General features: G+C 41.4%; 1 protein-coding gene across 1 annotated transcript in view; it reads left to right on the plus strand.

The window, feature by feature from the left end:
* RYR2 (ryanodine receptor 2) overlaps positions 1–19,378 on the plus strand; it is a 719,385-nt gene that overhangs the window by 613,160 nt on the left and 86,847 nt on the right. The window contains exons 80-83 of the mRNA XM_073338199.2: positions 5,169–5,268; positions 6,736–6,815; positions 14,363–14,439; positions 18,973–19,046. Of these exons, the coding sequence (XP_073194300.1) occupies positions 5,169–5,268; positions 6,736–6,815; positions 14,363–14,439; positions 18,973–19,046 (331 nt within the window). The remainder of the gene's footprint in view (positions 1–5,168; positions 5,269–6,735; positions 6,816–14,362; positions 14,440–18,972; positions 19,047–19,378) is intronic.

Consider the following 19,378-nt stretch of genomic DNA (forward strand, 5'->3'; position numbering starts at 1 on the left):
CCATGCTGTGTTAGTATATAATATTCCAGAGCTCCACTCTTGTCAGTTCCTGCTCACGCGTAATATCACCTGGCTCCCTACAGTACCTTCCTGCTTGAATATTTCAAGTTAAAATTTTACCACACCCATGTTAGCCAAATATGAAAGTTTGGTCCAAATTAATCCCAGGTATGACCCCAGCTCTTTGATTGAAAGACCTATGAGGCTTTATAGATTTACTTACAAAAAAAACTGCATCAAATCCAATTTGCTCTTCAGTCCCTTGATAACAACTACAAAGAATTAGGCTTAAGCAGTCATAGAATCATAGAATATCAGGGTTGGAAGGGACCTCAGGGCCAAGCTCCCATTTTTGTCCCAGATCCCTAAACAGCCCCCTAAAGGATTGAACTTACAACCTTGGGTTTAGCAGGCCAATGTTCAAACCACTGAGCTATCCCTCCCCCCATAGAACTACTAAAAAATAAATTACACTTTATGCAGAGAGAGAAGCGTAAGTATATCTTCCTGTCAGGTTCACTCAACTACACTATCATTTAAAATGAATGTCTTATGCCTCCTGAAGAAAGTAAAATTGTAAAGCCCTTAGAAACCCACAAGTTGCTGTAAACAACATAACATCTATCACAGTCTTTCCTCTCAGATAATAGGTAAGTAACCAGAGAAATTATGGAATTTTTCAAGACCATTTGTCAGTATGCAGTGCTGGTGGCTTGAAAGAAGACTACTGAAAATGGGAAAGTTAATAAACCATGAACTAGGAATTTCAGTCACATCTGTGGTCCTTGGAAAAGAGACTGAGACCAAAATGAAATGAAAATAGAATCCAGACCTCTTACCTTGGGTCTGCTGATTGCACAGATTCCGGAGGCGCTTATCCTACAATGACCAATACCACTACTAAGAGGGAAAGTCAAATAAAAGTAACATTCTTGGTAATAGTCTCCCATTCTAATAATTCTGGTCAATCTCCTTTTCAGCAGGGACCTAGAACTCATACTCTAAAACCAGCCTGTCCCAAAGCATTTGCAGGTAGCCGCTTTTCTTACAGACTAATCGCATGTGCCACATCCTAATTTTGAAATCTTTGACAACAGTGGCCTTTAAACAAGACTCCTTTCTTCTAGCATCCAACTCAGTGAATAAAAATATAGTTCCTCCATTAGGAATCCAAAATCACTAGCTACGTCACAAAAGAGCAAACTCCTCTTGATATTGTTTGAAGTGTAGACCTACGTGAAGAAAACTGCTTGCACTAAGCAATAGAACACTTGGATTATCTTAGTCTTCTGAATATCTATAGTCCACAGTACAAGAAAGAAACAAGCCAAGCACGCAATACAAAGAAATGAGCAAGTAACATCATAAATCTTGGTCATATGCTTACCCACAAAAAATATTTATAAGCATGTAAACTTTAGACAATACAAATGGTCTTCCTGTAGTGGAGAGTTGGTGGTTAACATTAAAAATGTCAACATTTCTCAGCAATTACAAACCTGTAATATTTTGATGTACTGTAATTATTACATATTCTAAGATATATTATACTTTTATCTATCAGATACCACTGTAGCATAACCATAAGTAAATTAATTTTTAGTTGTGATACAAATACTGGGCAGATTTAGCATCTGCCTTTGCCATGTGGTTGCTTTTTACCTATTAAAATTTTGAGAATAAAACAGAAAAAATGTCTAAGTTTTGAACAGACTCTACTTCTGATGAAGATAATGACGAAGAAGACTCCTAGCTCATGCACAGCTTTGCTGGGGAAAGCCTTCAGGGTGAAAATCCACATATGTACTGTCAAGGTTCCTCCCCCACTCTGAACTCTAGGGTACAGATGTGGGGACCTGCATGAAAAACCTCCTAAGCTTATCTTTACCAGCTTAGGTCAAAACTTCCCCAAGGTACAAAATATTACACCCGTTATCCTTGGACTGGCCGCTACCACCACCAAACTAATACTGGTTACTGGGGAAGAGCTGTTTGGACACGTCCTTCCCCCCAAAATACTTCCCAAAACCTTGCACTCCACTTCCTGGACAAGGTTTGGTAAAAAGCCTCACCAATTTGCCTAGGTGACTACAGACCCAGACCCTTGGATCTTAAGAACAATGAACAATCCTCCCAACACTTGCACCCCCCCTTTCCTGGGAAATGTTGGATAAAAAGCCTCACCAATTTGCATAGGTGACCACAGACCCAAACCCTTGGATCTGAGAACAATGAAAAAGCATTCAGTTTTTTACAAGAAGACTTTTAATAAAAAATAGAAGTAAATAGAAATAAAGAAATCCCCCCTGTAAAATCAGGATGGTAGATATCTTACAGGGTAATTAGATTCAAAAACATAGAGAACCCCTCTAGGCAAAACCTTAAGTTACAAAACAGATACACAGACAGAAATAGTTATTCTATTCAGCACAATTCTTTTCTCAGCCATTTAAAGAAATCATAATCTAACACATACCTAGCTAGATTACTTACTAAAAGTTCTAAGACTCCATTCCTGGTCTATCCCCAGCCAAGAGCAGCATACAGACAGACCCAGACCCTTTGTTTCTCTCCCTCCTCCCAGCTTTTGAAAGTATCTTGTCTCCTCATTGGTCATTTTGGTCAGGTGCCAGCGAGGTTACCTTTAGCTTCTTAACCCTTTACAGGTGAAAGGAGCTTTCCCCTGGCCAGGAGGGATTTCAAAGGGGTTTACCCTTCCCTTTATATTTATGACATGTACACTTCTCAGTGTTCATATTCATTTATATGATATAAATTAAGATCACACAAGAAATAACTGATTTTTTTTAGTGTCAGAGTTTTAAAAATATCCTCTCTGTGAAATGTTTAATTTTTTTATTATCCCAAACTTTTCTTTTAGCATGATTTTTTGTGTGTGGTTGTGATGGTGTGATGAATGAGGTCAAATTAATTCACTAAGCTAACACCTTCTCAAGATTCCTTCAGATCAGCTTGAGTGAACACAATTAAATACAACTGCCAGCCTTATAGCTGCCTCAGTAGTAGCAACTGTATCTAGGAATGTGGACACCTCAGAGAAGTGATAATACTTGAACAGGACACCTAGTGGTCTGGCATATTTTTGTACTCCTGGCAGGTTGCCTTCTCTCCTGAGCCCATGTACACACTTGCTCCTTCATTTTTTAGAGAAAGGTGCACCAGAAAATATAGCCAGACTGAGAGGGGAAATGTGAGTTTTAGAAGCTCTTATCCAAGGACTGGTCGTCTTCATATCTTGTTTTTGCTGAACCACTCTGCCATTGGCAACTATCTATATGTCTGAGTTTCCCAGAGCGGGATACAAAAACCCATGAAGTTCCTTTCTCTCCAACCTGGTTTTAAACCCTTTTGACCAGGCATCTTCTCGCCTCTCTTTTGTTGTGCAACTGCAGGCGTCATACTTACCCATTCTCTTGGTCTGTAGATGATGGAGGTAGAGCTCCATGTTACTGTGCTTTCCTCATCCGGCTACCAACGAAAGGTCCTTTCATAATAAACCTAGGACTGAAGACAAAAGTAAATAAGTGACTCTTGCAATGGAAGAGAGAGAAAAGATTGTTGGGTCTAAAAATAAACAAAGGAAAATGTAAAGAAAAATCAAATGTTAATCGATTTTCCATGACCTCTGAAGCAGATGAAAATATTTTGTTGCAGCTGTATTGAAACTGTGTTGTAATGATTATTTGGTTTTGTATAATGATTATTTGGTTGTGTGTACGTGTATGGTTTTGTTCTGTTTTTTAATTCACAGGAAGAGGTTTAAACATGAAGGCAAACCTTTCAGACGTTAGCATGGCTGCACATGAAGCAAAGCTGCCATATTTCTTTTTCTTTTCTGTGCCTCCATTTCGACTTATTACATAATTTAAGGGAAAAGTTTAACCACAGGAGCTCTAACTGTAGTATGAAAAAAAAAACTTGATGAATTTTGTTTCCGCAGCACGATATTATCAAAGATTTAAGAAACAAATTTGCCAGCCCCAGCGAGAACTCTCTGGTAACAGCATAAATGTCTGTGTTGGTTTGCTTTTGATTTTAAAGTTTCTTTTTTCATTCATTTGAACCCATTTTATTTTTTACCTCTTTTTAGTTTTTATTTTTCATGGTCTGTATCTAGCAAGCCTTCATTTTTTAAACCTCTTCCATCTTCCAGTGTCTATTTTCTGTACTTTGGATGGAAAGTTTATGGCAGCAAAGCTGTCACTCTGGCTACTTCTGCTGCAGCTGTTCCTGCTCTTAGGTCATATGTGTTTTGGCCGTTGTGTTTTTGGGCATGATACTAATTGATGGTGTCATGCCCCATTGACTACGCTTTTCTACCACGCCATCCGATGGACTCGTAGTCATAGGGCTCTATGCAACTTCCATTTTGCAACTTACACTGCTTAGTCATTTTCAATTCTCCAGCAACCTTCAGTTATCCTTGTGAAAGCTCATACCCACCTGGAATTAGCTGTGCCTCTATGTTTTCTCTTTATGTTTTCAGTAGTTTAAATAATGAAGAGCAAACTTCAGCCATTGCTCAAGCAGCACCATGCAGTATTGTTTGTTGCCACCACAGAATGCAAAATATAAAGGCACAATGTATTCTGTCTTATATCCTTTTGGGATATGTTGTGGGTTAGGGAAATCTATCTCGTATTATAAGTCAGCATCTTACTTGAAATATACAACTCTGCCTATTATTCTTTCTTGAACAAATTTTCCCAGATGAATGAAGCTCCTGATGAAGCTATTCTATCATTCAGGGACAACTTGCACATCAAGAGCCATGTGCTGAGCAGTATCAAGTTATGGTCATGCTGTAGAAGATTATTAAGAGAGTATAAAGTGTTGCACAAAACATAGCACAGAAGTGCAAGTTTGATACATGCAGTACATATATACTGTGAATATGGGCTTTGAACTAACCAAATGATTTACAATTGAGAGAACTCCTTCCCGATAAACAAAGGACTAAAAGGATAAAAAGAAAAACACAGAGGGAAATATTGAACATGTTAAATATTTGTTCAGTAGCATTGTGTGTGCGTTGAATAGGTCTATGATGTTGCATTAGAGCCCATATACTAAGAGATAACAAAATATCTTTGGCGAGCTGATGGTCATTGAAGTCCTCAACTTAAATGATTGGAATTTCTGTTCAGGAAAAAGAAATGGAAAAACAGAAGCTTCTGTACCAGCAAGCAAGACTGCATGATCGGGGTGCTGCAGAGATGGTGCTTCAAACAATCAGCGCCAGCAAAGGTAAAGACCTACCGCTTATGTACATATACAATCTTTGGGATTATTTTTTGAAGATTTGTTGGCTCTAGAACTTGCTCCTTGTAATTATTGGTGGCTACACCTTAAATTAGGTTCATTTTCAAATAAATACCCCAAATTTAGGTGATGATTAGAAGTTGATTCTGCAAAAGTTTGCTGAAAAACAATCACAAGAAATTTTCTTGTGGTATTTTTGTATTCCTGGCCCTGGCTGGAGCCCAGATGATGTAGAAATGAGTGAAAGATGGTGGGGAGGTCATTGATGTGCACTGGGAATGTGTAATGACAAAGTGAGGCTCCAGAATTACTGGGATTTATATGTCTGTGCACTTAGCACAGGCTCTGATTTTTTTCTGAACAAGTTCACCCATGCCAATTTATAATCAGTTCATCCCCTGCCTCGTCGATATCCTTTCACTGTATATTGCTAAGAAGTATAACTTTTTAGGCTTCTGTTCATCGGGCCTACGGGTGCAGTTTGGGAGGGAGTAGGGGGGTGTTGCCCAGCCCTAAAACAGCAAGCCTCAGGCAGGTGCGGAATTTGCCCTTCCATGCATGGCCCTATTGGCTGACTGGAGCTGTCTCACCAAATATAGAAGTCAAACTACACCTATGATTAGGCCCCTTCTTTCACCAATCATTTCTCCTTGTCATCTACCTTTCTGTGCTGTGTCTACTGCACTATTACTTAAACAACTCTCTCCTTCATAAGCAAAACTAACCAACTTTCCTCTAGCTACTATATTTAAATTCTTCACCGCACAGTTAGTCCTTGAGGAAGTGTCAAAGTTTTGTCTATGTGGGCATACAGTAAGAAGGCATTGTTAAACTGAAAAGGCAGTTTTAAATTATGCATCCAACCTCAGAACCAGCTGCTCAAGGCTGTCATGACTGAAGAGTAATTTATATTCTTTGATGACAATTCTTCATGTCTTTCATCTTTTTCTTTCCTTTTTAATACAGTCTTTATCTATGTATTCTTAGAGAGTATGAGATGCACCTATGCGCTACATCTATGCAGCTGTGCCACTATTGCATGTCTGGTGAAGATGCGTTATGCTAATGGGAGAGAGCTCTCCCGTTGGCATAATTACTCTACCTCAGCAAGAGGAGGAGAGCATCTCTCGCGACATAGTGCTGTCTACACCGGCACTTAGGTTGGTGTAACTTGCGTTGCTCAGGGAGGTGGCTTTTTCACACCCCTGAGCGACAAAAGTTATATCGACAAGCAGTACTGTAGATCTGGCCTAAATCACACAGTAGATATGGTGAAGGAAAAATGTGTGTGTCTGTTTTACAAGAGAGATTATTTAAATGATCCTCTCCTGTAAACTTCCATGTAAATCACTCCATGCTGTGCACATCCTAAGGCAGGGTAAGTTAGAATAGGTTGGTTGGTTGGTTGGTGTTTTAAATATGAACTTAAAATAATGGTTTAATATTTTCAAGGTGAGATGGGGCCCATGGTTGCAGCCACCTTAAAGCTTGGGATTGCCATCTTAAATGGAGGAAATTCTACAGTTCAACAGGTAAACTGTTTGAGGGTAAACCATTCCATTCTATCCAATCTATTCCATGTAGGTTCTTAATAGACATTTGTCACTGTAGTATCTGAATGCCTTCCAGTAGCACATTACGTGATGTGACTAACATTGGTCATGTGTTATGTGTTCTGCCTTCCTCTCCCGAGGGGAGAACTATGCAGTGGAGTTTCTTGTTTTGGTGGGTTTTTTTTTTATTGTTTTTTAAATATACGTGTTGCTATGTGTTTATGTGAAAGCAGAAAAGGTCAAAGAAATGGAGATAACATTTGGAATGGAAGACAGTTAGGTTTGTGATGGTCCTTAGCTCCTGGGGAGTTAACACCAAAGTCTCAGACTGGCTCCCTTAGGCAGTTTTATCCCACTCGCAGATGAGCTTTACCTTTATTATATGTAACCCTTCTGCCCGTCAGAGTTGGCAGCAACAAGGGCCGGGTTCAATATCTAGGGGATCCATTCCAATAACACAATGCAAACCGGCTCGAGCCCCCACCCAGTGACCTGGGACAAATATATACCACCCCCGCTGGGTGCCTCCAAGAGGCAATACTTCCCCTCTCGCAAGCACATAGTCTGAGTGTAGCAAAAAGTCTTTTAATAACAGAGAGAAACAATGTGGCCTTATGTTGGGGAAACACCACCAACAGGATTCGTAACACAACCCATGAGCAAAAAACCCACCCCAAGCAAATTGGGGCATGCCCTTTCCCTTTGGTTCTTGAGTCCAGCAACCCCAAATCACCCAAAGACACAAAAGTCCAATGCCCCAAAAGTCTCTGTCCCTGGTCAGGGCAGCCCCAGAGTTCAAAAGTTAATCTACAGAGCTTTACCTCCCAACCTGGGTGGAGATGGGGACGGAGGTAAGAGGCACCTTACATGATCTGAAGCTGACCGCCCCACAGCTCCATAGGCCTTCGCTCCGCTCGCCGCCCCACGAACTGCTTCGCTCAGCTCCGCTCTGCGGCCCACAAGCAGCTCCCACCGTCCTATGAACTGCTCCACCAGCCTGTCCACGAGGCACTCCAGCCGTCCCGCAAACGGCTCTGCAATATATCTTTAGGCTCCCCCACTACTTAACACAACGTTCAGTGATTTCAGCTCTTAGTCAGTTCAGCTCTTTGGTGAATTCAGCTTGTAGTAGGGGAGCCTCAGTGCTGGTGCACTATTAGCCCAAAGTGAGCTCAGCAGCATGTAACTAGACTTCTAATGAAATAAAAATTAGCTCTGATATTCCACAGTGGAGAGAGGAGGAAGTGCAATTAGCATGTAAGGCCCTCACCAAGGGGCCCATGCCACCAAGTATTAATACTTGTCCCCAGCCTCTCTCAATTCACAGAGTTTTGGAACCCATGACCCTTGCCTAGCGAGTGCTACTTAGTTGATGGTGAGTCCCTCCATCATAACAAAAGGCCAAGTACAGTTCCAAGCACAGTTCCCATAATCAGGGTAATAACAATTTATTCTTCCTGCCCCAATAACAAAGACACTGGGGATCCCACAGTAGCCAAAGTGACCATTTGGGCAGCTATGGCCTCATTCTAGGTGGGGTGGGTGTGCCTATGCAAATGAGATCAGCCCCTGAAGTTCTTTTCCACAACTTGCCACACCTCACCACCAGATGTCAGGGTGGAGCTCATCCTGACTCTGCTTACATATACAAAGTTTCATTGTGCCAGAGGAGTGTAGCTGTCAACCACAGTCTTCATCCCAGATCTTTAGGTAGTCTTAGATATCCTGGTCCGAGGCCATGGAGCACCCTGAAGATGGGACCAAGACCTTGAACCTGATTTGAAATTCTACAGAAGGCAGCGTAGACAGTGGAAGGTGGGTTTGATGGGCCTTGGTAGCCAGTGTTGCTGAGGAAATGTTCTGTACTAGTTAAAGTTTCCTAAACACAAAAGGTGTCATTCCCAAATACATCACATTGCTGTAATCCAACCAAGCAGTGATGAGAGTGTGAATAACTGAGGCCATGTTACTGTCCGCCAGGATGGCACAGTCTCTTCTGGTCAACTAAAGGAGGTAGAAAGTGTTACTTGTGGATGCTGTTATGCGAGACTCTGGCATCGGTGAGGAATCCAAGTGCACTGCTAAACTATAGATTAAATTGTCCAGTTGTGGATGTGGGCCTTCATCTAATGGAGACTGTGCAGTGGCTGCATGCTATTCAAAATGCTTTTGTCTGTCCACTAGCATTACCTCTGTCTTCCTCAGATTCTGCTTCAACCTGCTATTCTTCCTCCATGATCTGAGCTAGTTCAAGCACTGGGCCACTGTGGTAGTGATGGAGTGGTCATATATGGTGAAAGATAGGAGGATCTGGTATCATGGGGTAGCTGTGTTAGTCTGTATCCACAAAAACAACAAGGAGTCCAGTGGGACCTTCAAGACTAACAGATTTATTTGGGCATAAGCTTTCGTGGGTAAAAAACCCCACTTCTTCAGATGCATGGAGTGAAAATTACAGATGCAGGCATTATTATACTGACACATGAAGAGAAGGGAGTTACCTCACAAGTGGAGAACCAGCGCTGACAGGGCCAATACAATCGCTCCCAATAATTGATGAAGAGGTGTCGATTCCAGGAGAGGTAAAGTTGCTTTTGTAGTGAGCCAGCCACTCCCAGTCCCAATTCAAGCCTAAATTAATGGTGTTAAATTTGTAAATGAATTTTAGTTCTGCAGTTTCTCTTTGAAGTCTGTTTCTGAAGTCTTTTTTGTTCAAGTATGGCTAGTTTTAAATCTGTTATAGAATGTCCAGGAAGATTGAAGTGTTCTCCGACTGGCTTTTGTATGTTACCATTCCTGATGTCTGTTTTGTGTCCATTTATTCTTTTACATAGAGACTGTCCGGTTTGGCCAATGTACATGGCAGAGGGGCATGGCTGGCACATGGTCGCATATATCACATTGGTAGATATGCAAGTGAATGAGTCCCTGATGGTGTGACTGATGTGGTTGGGTCGTCTGATGGTGTCGCTAGAGTAGATATGGTGACAGAGTAGGCAACAAGGTTAGTTACAGGGATTGGTTCCTGGGTTAGTGTTTCTGTGGTGTGGTGTGTAGTTGCTAGTGAGTATTTGCTTCAGGTTGGGGGGCTGTCTGTAAGTGAAGACTGGCCTGCCTCCCAAGGTCTGTGAGAGTGAGGGATCATTTTCCAGGTTAGGTTGTAGATCGTTGATGATGTGCTGGAGAGGTTTTAGCTGGGGACTGTATGTGATGGCCAGTGATGTTCTGTTGTTTTTCCTGTTGGGCCTGTCCTGTAGTAGGTGATTTCTGGGTACCTGTCTCGATCTGTTAATCTGTTTCCTCACTTCCCCAGGTGGGTATTATAGTTTTAAGAATGCTTGATAAAGATCTTGTAGGTGTTTGTCTCTGTCTGAGGGATTGGAGCAAATTCAGTTGTATCTTAGGGCTTGGCTGTAGACAATGGATCGTGTGGTGTGTCCTGGATGGAAGCTGGAGGCATGTAGGTATGTATAATGGTCAGTAGGTTTCCGGTATAGGGTGGTGTTTATGTGACCATCACTTATTTGCATTGTAGTGTCCAGGAAGTGGATCTCTTGTGTGGATTGGTCCAGGCTGAGGTTGATGGTGGTGTGGAAATTGTTGAAATCCAGGTGGAATTCTTCAAGAGCCTCCTTCCCATGGGTCCATATGATGAAGAGGAGGGGCACTAGGGGACGAGAGCTGAGGAAGAGTTGTTCTAAGTCAGCCATAAAAATGTTGGCATACTGTGGGGCCATGCGGGTACCCATAGCAGTGCCGCTGACTTGAAGGTATAAGTTGTCCCCAAATCTGAAATGATTGTGCGTGAGGACAAAGTCAGAAAGCTCAGCTGCCAGGTGTGCCGTGGCCTCATCAGGGATACTGTTCTTGACAGTTCGTAGTCCATCCTCATGAGGAATATTGGTGTAAAGAGCTTCTACATCCATGGTGGCCAGGATGGTGTTTTCAGGAAGCTCACCAATGCATTGTAGTTTCCTCAGGAGGTCGGTGGTGTCTCAAAGATAGCTAGGAGTGCTGGTAGCCTAGGATCTGAGGAGAGAGTCCAAATAGCCAGATAATCCTGTTGTAAGAGTGCCAATGCCTGAGATGATGGGGCGTCCAGGATTTCCAGGTTCATGGATCATTGATAGCAGATCGAATACACCTGGTTGTGGTTCGGGAGGGGGGGGATGTCCATGTAGATTTGTTCCTGTGCTATAGCAGGGAGTTTCTTGAGCAGATGGCGTAGTTTCTTTTGGTATTCCTCAGTGGGATCGGAGGATAGTGTCCTGTAGAATGTGGTGTTGGAGAGTTGCCTGGCAGCCTCCTGTTCATAATCCGACCTGTTGATTATGGCTACAGCACCTCCTAGGGATAGATAGGGGGATCTGTATGTCATCTCCATTTTGCAGATACTTGAGTCCATGTCAACTGATGAGTTCACCTAGTGGCTTCATGTAGATGTTAAAAAGGACCAGAGAGAATGAGAATATTGATCCTTGTGGGACTCTACAAGAGAGGGGGTCTAGTAATGGAGGTGTAGTGTCCCATAACTACTCATTGGATGTGTCCCTTCATGAAGGACTGAAGACATTTATTACCCTGGATCCCTACAACCCCTTCTCAGCCAAGGAAGTGTTATCTGATGATTGACAGTGTCAAACTCTGCAGAGACGTCCTGAAGGATGATAATGGATGTCTGCGCTGTATCCATTGATAGCAGAAGATCATCCATCATTGCTGTTCAAGCAATCTTAGTTCCATGTCATGGCCTGAATCCAGAATGTGCTGGGTCTAGAATATTAGCTTCAATTAGATGAGCTTGTAGTTTGGCTTTGGCTAGCTTCTCTCATTATTTGCTCGAGAACTGGAGCTTTGGCACTAGGTAGTATTTGCTCTTCCTTTCCCCTTCAGTCACAGGCACCTACCTGCTGCCTCCTTGAAATCACAGACTGGCAAGTTCCTTACTCCCTCAGCTGCAGCTTTCCCCTGTTTGGGCCCCTGCTCCGGAGGTGGGGAGGAGGTCTGGATGCTGCTCCGGAGGTGGGGAAGAGGTCTGAGCTGGAAGTGCTCAGTATATTCTATACTCTTTGTGTCTAAAGTTCTTTAGCCCTAAAAGGGATTGAATAGGAAGCCTGTGAGCATGGGTCAGTCTGAGTACTGCCCTATAATTACATCTAGACAAACTGTGTTACAACAACATTAAGGTTGCAGAATCAAGCACCCAGAAGTTAATTAAATGCCAGAGTTAAGGTTGCCTGTGCAAAAAACCTACCTTAAAAACATAACCGTTTCATCCTAGGGAACCATATTGTCCCCCCAACATGGATCCTTGGCAGGGTTCAGAACCACAGCAGAGCCCTCTACCACTTGAGCTAACAGAGTAACTTGTAGGATAACTGTTTGTTATCCTCTGTGTGGACCTGCCACTAGTGAGGTTTGGAGACACACACTTTGATAGTGGGGGTGGCACTAACCAGTCTACACGTAGTAGCTGTGAGAGGATGGAGCATGCGCAGTCCAGACAAAATTGACATGATTTAGATAGCATCCTATAATAAGTTTCTACTTAGCAAATGCTTATAATTTGGTCAAATTTGGTCGAATTTTTGTATGGATGGCAAAACACACATCCCTGATACCTCTGTGACCCTGCTGCCAAATTTCAAGTCCCTGCTCCCAAGAATGAAGATGTAGTGGCTTCTCAAAGAAACAGCAGTAAGATATTTTTAAGCCTACCTCATTCTCTGAGATGCTGAACTCTTCTAGTTTGGTGAAGTTATAAGCAACCAAAACCAGGGACTGATAAAGGAAAGTGTTTGGCAACCTTAACTAGAGGTAGTGTTTCCTGCACCACCTATAATAAATCTTCTGAACAATAATAGGTCAGCAAAGGGTCGTGTGATGAATCTGCTGATGCTCTTCTGGCTCCTCAGTGGAGAGTGGTAGTGTTTCAAGAAAGGGTAGAGGACAGTAGTGTAGCAGGGGGAAGGATGGTTTGAGAGATGTGGACAGTGATCAAGGCAACTGTTCTTGGTGATAGCTCAGGGTGACTGAGCTGGGATTTTCAGGGTTGCCTGTGTGTGATTGGGTCTATCTGATTTTAGCAGTAACAAGACACAGTGTAGATAAAAACATATTTGTACGTGAAAATTACCAGTCTTCGCTTTTCCTCCAGAAACGTATGTCCTGTACTGCCCAGCCCTCTCCTGGACAATACAAATACTGTGTTTTAAGTCTGTTATTTCTTAAGATAAAAATATGCCAACTTGTTATTTCAAATAGTTCTGCAGACACTTCAATTTAAACACACTGGATTAATAACAAGTTTTTATTACCTACAAAGAGAGAGATTTGAAGTGAATACAAATAATGAGGCATAAAAGTCAGAAATGGTTACAAGAGAAATAAAAACAAATAAAGAAATAAAGACAAAATGCAACTAGTATCTAACTTAACAAACTATGGTAAATTCAAAGCAAAGTTTTTCTCACTACATGCTCTCGACAGTCTTACTGGCCAAACTTCTTGAGCCAGGACCCCTTTTTCAGTTTGATGGCTGCTTCTTTTGTCCTGTCTTGTGTAGTAAATCGATGGACAGAGAAAGGGGGGGTCCCTTGGAGGCATTTATATCCTTTTTATAGAGGAGGTCCCTCTCTTACAAAACATTTCAAGCTGAGATTCAGGAATCTACATGTAAGGATATCTCCTGCTGGTTTTCTCACCCGCTTGAACTCCCTTTGTCTCCCTTCCTGCATGCATGCTTAATGGTCTGGTTACTGCTTAAATGCAAATTAAGCAGAGCATACATTCTTTTGTTTGAGACTGACTTGTTTGCCAATCTCAGTTTGGAACATATGTAAATAACATCATACAGGGAAATCTTGTAACTTCACATACAATGTTGCCATACACATTTTATCAGGACAATATTGACCAGCAGATTGTGAGACCTCAAATGATACCTTACAAGACATACCTTGTACAAAGATTATAATAATAGGGTGTGGACAGAGGGATACATTCTGTCACAGTTATTTAATCTGAATTTGTAACACTGCAATATCATTCCATGGAAATTATTTTTTCATATTGGTAATTCTATCTAAACTGTCATCACCAAAACGTCAGAGAACCTTCCAAATGCCTTTAAAAAGAAATAACAATTTCTCCTTCTTTCTTCCTTTCCAGCTTGTTAAAGAAATAGATTAAGTTATAGTTTGTGTGTGTGCATGTGTAGAATGAACTAGCAGAAAGCTAAGTCAAAGATTAAAGTTTGCATTTAGTTCTGAATGTGCTGAGGTTAGTGAGTGTTGTTATTTCCTATAATTCCTTTAAAAGTGTCCATGTCATGGTGGCAGCCTCCTCTGGAAGGTTTGGTCAGTAACAAAATATCCTCATGACTTGTGGTACCAAGGTTTTAGTCAATTGGTCTGTTTTATCTAATTTATAAATGCCATCAGAATTATTTCACGACTGCCTAATTGGCATAGAATAACAGATACCCAATGATTTAACATTTATACTATGTGGTTTGTTTGCTGTAGAAAATGCTCGACTATCTCAAGGACAAAAAGGATGTGGGCTTCTTTCAGAGCCTTGCTGGTCTTATGCAGTCATGTAGGTAAGACAATATCTATTATAATACATCTATTATTTTGTATCTAGATTCTTTTCTACAGGATTTGTAACATCAGTAGGATGTTGGAAGAATTACCTGGTGAGACAGGAAGGAGCACATGCACACACATAGACACACACAAAATTGTTTTCCTTTCATATTCCTAGGGTTTCAAAACAATAATAATTAATTTAATGTATAAACCACTAACTCAAAGCAATATCCGGGTCTTTATAAATAATAACTGAAAAAATTAAACCAAGCTGGGCTAAGCACCCAGAGAACCCTCCCAGCTAAACAGCAACTGGGCCAAAAAATAAAATACAAATACAAAAACGTTTTTGTGGGAGAGAAAAGGAACATGAAATGACCACAGAGAGAAAAGCCTTTCCTATAAGCCTGGAATGTAGCCATAGTGATCAGGAACAGTCAACATGGATTCACCAAGGGCAAGTCATGCCTGACCAACCTGATTGCCTTCTGTGATGACATAACGGGCTCTGTGGATATGGGGAAAGTGGTGGACGTGATATATCTTGACTTTAGCAAAGCTTTTGATACAATCTCCCACAGTATTCTTGCCAGCAAGTTAAAAAAGTATGGATTGGATGAATGGACTATAAGGTGGATAGAAAGCTGGCTAACGGGTAGTGATCAATGGCTCGATGTCTAGTTGGCAGCTGGTATCAAGCAGAGTACGCCAGGGGTTAGTCCTGGGGCCGGTTTTGTTCAACTTCTTCATTAATGATTTGGATGATGGGATGGATTGCACCCTCAGCAAGTTCATGGGTGACACTAAGCTGCGGGGAAAGGTAGATACGCTGGAGGGTAGGGATAGGGTCCAGAGTGACCTAGACAAATTGGAGGACTGGGCCAAAAGAAATCTGATGAGGTTCAACAAGGACAAGTGCAGAGTCCTGCACTTAGGATGGAAGAATCCCATGCACCGCTACAGGCTGGGGATCAACTGGCTAAGTGGCAGTTCTGCAGAAAAGGACCTGGGGATTACAGTGGACGAGAAGCTGGATATGAGTCAACATGTGCCCTTGTTGCCAAGAAGGCTAACGGCATATTGGGCTGCATTAGTAGGAGCATTGCCAGCAGATCAAGGGAAGTGATTATTCTCCTCTATTTGGCACTGGTGAGGCCACATCTGGAGTATTGCATCCAGTTTTGGGCTCCCCACTACAGAAAGGAGATGGACAAATTGGAGAAAGTCCAGCAGAGGGCAAAGAAAATGATTAGGGGGCTGGGGCACATGACTTATGAGGAGAGGCTGAGGAAACTGGGGTTATTTAGTCTGCAGAAGAGAAGAGTGAGGGAGGATTTGATAGCAGCCTTCAACTACCTGAAGGGGGGTTCCAGAGAGGATGGAGCTAGGCTGTTCTCAGTGGTGGTTGATGACAGAACAAGGAGCAGTGGTCTCAAGTTGCAGTGGGGGAGGTCTAGGTTGGATATTAGGAAAAAACTATTTCACTAGGAATGTGGTGAAGCATTGGAATGGGTGGTGGAATTTTGATCCTTAGAGATTTTTAAGGCCCAGGGCTTGACAAAGCCCTGGCTGGGATGATTTAGTTGGGGTTGGTCCTGCTTTGAGCAGGGGGTTGGACTAGATGACCTCCTGAGGTCTCTTCCAACCCTAATCTTCTATGATGCTATGATAGTGGGACTGTCCTGGGGCTATGCTTATCTCCAGCTTTCAGGCAGGATTATGTAAATCATTGTCTTTTTGAATATTTGTACCCCACTTCTGAGTCCCTGTGACTAATTACACAGCTACTCACCTTGCCAGCTGCCATGACTTATTCCTTGATTTCAGTGTACCCAATTCTGCCACCCTTACAACAAATAGTACCTTATTTTCTGAGTTGTCCCATTGATGTTTACAGGCTGTTAAACCATTTGGAAATGTCTGCTCACCATTTCCCACTCACATTTGCAGTCTAGGGATATTGGATTTTTGGATGTTTTGTGCAAAGAGTGCACTGCACATGGGGCCTGTGATGTGAATTGGACTCCATTTAATTTGGGGGTGAAATTTAAAGTGGTGGTTCTAACATATAAATGACATATGATTTGGGTCTTGTCTACCTTAGCCACAACCTCTCTCCTCACATGATATGACATTTGTGATTGACTGATGTGTCCAAGATAATAGCCTGCAGAGTTAGTGGTAAGGCATTCTCATTGAGGGGTCCTTGACTCTGGAACTCATCTACTCCCATCCTCCAACAGAGCCCAGATTTGAATAACTTCAAGGAACTCTACAAGGGTCATTTCCTCAAGAATTCCAGGGAGGCCTCTGTGTGGGGAGGGAGTTAATAGAATTTTGGAAGGTGGGGAAGGGAACTGAGTCATCTGATTTGGAGTGGACAGGAGGACATTCTATGGTCTTTTTGCAGGTTCGTGTTTCTGAATGTGTTTGTAATAAGCATGCAGTGCATAAATAAATACAATAATTGTATAAAGACACTTGCACAGAAAGTTAAAATTGAGCCCAAGTCACTGTTACATTATGACTGCTATGTTCCAGGCTGGTGAAAAACATCCCTAATCCTGTTTTATCTGGCTGCTGGAAGATTCTCTTTTGCACAATCTGCTGCATGACAGATGTCCTAGGGCTTGGACTAACTACTATATTATTTTTTTCTTCCTGAAAATAAATAGCAGTTTAAGTATTTTTTCATTAAAAGTAGAATATTTTGGAATGATAACAATGGTTATGAAGTTTTGGAAAAATATAAAGATCAGTTTGGCAAAGAAAAAAATAAAATATGAAGTGTTCGTCAGAAAGTTACAACCCATCTGGGATTGCAGATCATCACCTTTGTTATGTTATCCAAAGAACAAAATAGCTGTCACAATGAGAATCCCTGCAGCAAGGTAGATGAGCCATCAACAAAGTATACAGATTTATGATAAATGGAGCTGTATAATTTCTTCTCTGTGTGGCTCATAGGAGAGCAGGTTGTAAAGTAGGGCACAATGAACTAAACGCAGGAAAGGCAGGAGATGGAGCCATTATGGCATGAACTCTCTCTTCCCCAAACCTATAGAATTCCATGGCACTTTTTGCACCCTGAGGGCAATGATGGAGCTGGTGAAAAGCTTCTCTACCTTGAATGTTTCCTTCCGGTCTCTACAGATTAACGAGTGGAAATCCACATGATAGTAAATACTTCCAAAAACACCATAACTAACCCTAGAGACCCCTTTGGCTATGTCTATTTTGCAGAAGATGGTGGGGTGGGGGTGCCAGTAGTAACGCAGCTCCCTCGGGAGTTTGCTGCTTGGGATTAAGCAGCCTAGAGAATAGAGGTTGTCAGCAAAACAGGCGTCTTTCCCCAACCCAGTGAAAAATATTTAATTCAAAGTTATTTGAAAATGTTCATTCAAAATGTTTAGATTTTTCCTAGGAAAATTCAAAATGAAATTATATTTTTTTCTTTCTATTCATATTGATTTCCCCCCCAACAGAAACAAAATGCAAACTTGTTTAATTTCCCATCAATAATAAGAAAAATTCTGTAGCAAATTACATTTTCTCCACCAAAATAAAACAAACAAAAAAAACATTGATGGAAAAATATTTCAGTAAAAAAAAAAATCTAATTATCTCTACCATAACAATGTAGAGATGTTGGCCTGCTGTGCTGATGCCATCTGGATTTCAAAGTACATCCGCATGGTACTACAGACCTTTAAACATCTTAGTAAACCAAAATAAATTGAAAATGTAAAAATACATTGGGTGAAATGAAGGGAATCGTGCTTTATGGCTGGGGGGGGGGGGAGAGGTTGAAAACTGCTGCAAAAGCCCCGAGGAATGCAGGGTTTAAAAGGGGCAGCTCTGCGCTTCAAGTCTCCCTTTTACATGGAGCAGGCTGAAGCAGGAGGGCACACAACACTTCAGCATGTCTCAGCCGCATGGCTCCATGTAGAACAGAATAGTAAGAAAAAGGGGGAAGCTCCCCAGTAATTATGGCATAAACCTGCACTGTACAGTTTTATCTGCCGGGTAGTCCCAGACATCCCATAATAAAGTTGGGGTCTGATTAAATCCATATAAAATGTTTCCTGTCCTCCTTTCGGTGTGGCAAGACAGTGACCTGTGTGGGCTTACACAACTATGTAATTTCCCAGTAGATAATGGAGGACTATGTGTACACCCAAATAATAATGTATTATTTTTATGACGTGAGATATGTACATAATATACATATACTTTCTTTTTCAGTAAATCATAATGAGCTGCATTCTGCTATCATTTCCACAGTAAATCCAGTGTAATTTAATTGACTTACTGGAATTTCTCCAAATGTGCAACCATGTAACTGAATTTGGCCCATTGTTAAAGAATGGCGTACCTGGCTTTAGTGACATTACATTTCAGTTATCTCCTAAACTCTATTTCCCATCTTCCAGCTAAGATGATAATTATATTTCTAAGTTTAATTCCATAATTTTGAAAATCAACAAGATACAATTTTGGATTTGTCAAAGAATCTAAATGCTATATTGTTTTTCTCATTGCAGCGTTCTTGACCTAAATGCATTTGAACGCCAAAACAAAGCAGAGGGCCTTGGCATGGTAACAGAAGAGGGATCAGGTACTATCATCTTATGAAAATAACCTTTTTCTTTTTACTGTTCTTCATCAAAGCTGTATAGTCAAGGACCCTTGTAAATCTGCACCAAGATATTTAAGCGTGAAGTTGAGATATTATTTCTTCAGATAGTTTATAATTTAACTGGCCTACTTTAGACTGTACTAGACAATAAAAGATCAGTAGAGCACGTTTGAGAGTGAGGGAATGTCTCAGAGGAATGCAGGATAACATTTTGAAGTAGCAAAGAAAATATTATGAATAAATTTGAAAGGAGATTCCAATCACAAACAGCAGTGTTTATGTCAAACAGCTTCGAAATCGCTAACCAGTTT

Source organism: Lepidochelys kempii, chromosome 3 (assembly GCF_965140285.1).
Source record: "Lepidochelys kempii isolate rLepKem1 chromosome 3, rLepKem1.hap1, whole genome shotgun sequence".
Taxonomy (NCBI): domain Eukaryota; kingdom Metazoa; phylum Chordata; order Testudines; family Cheloniidae; genus Lepidochelys; species Lepidochelys kempii.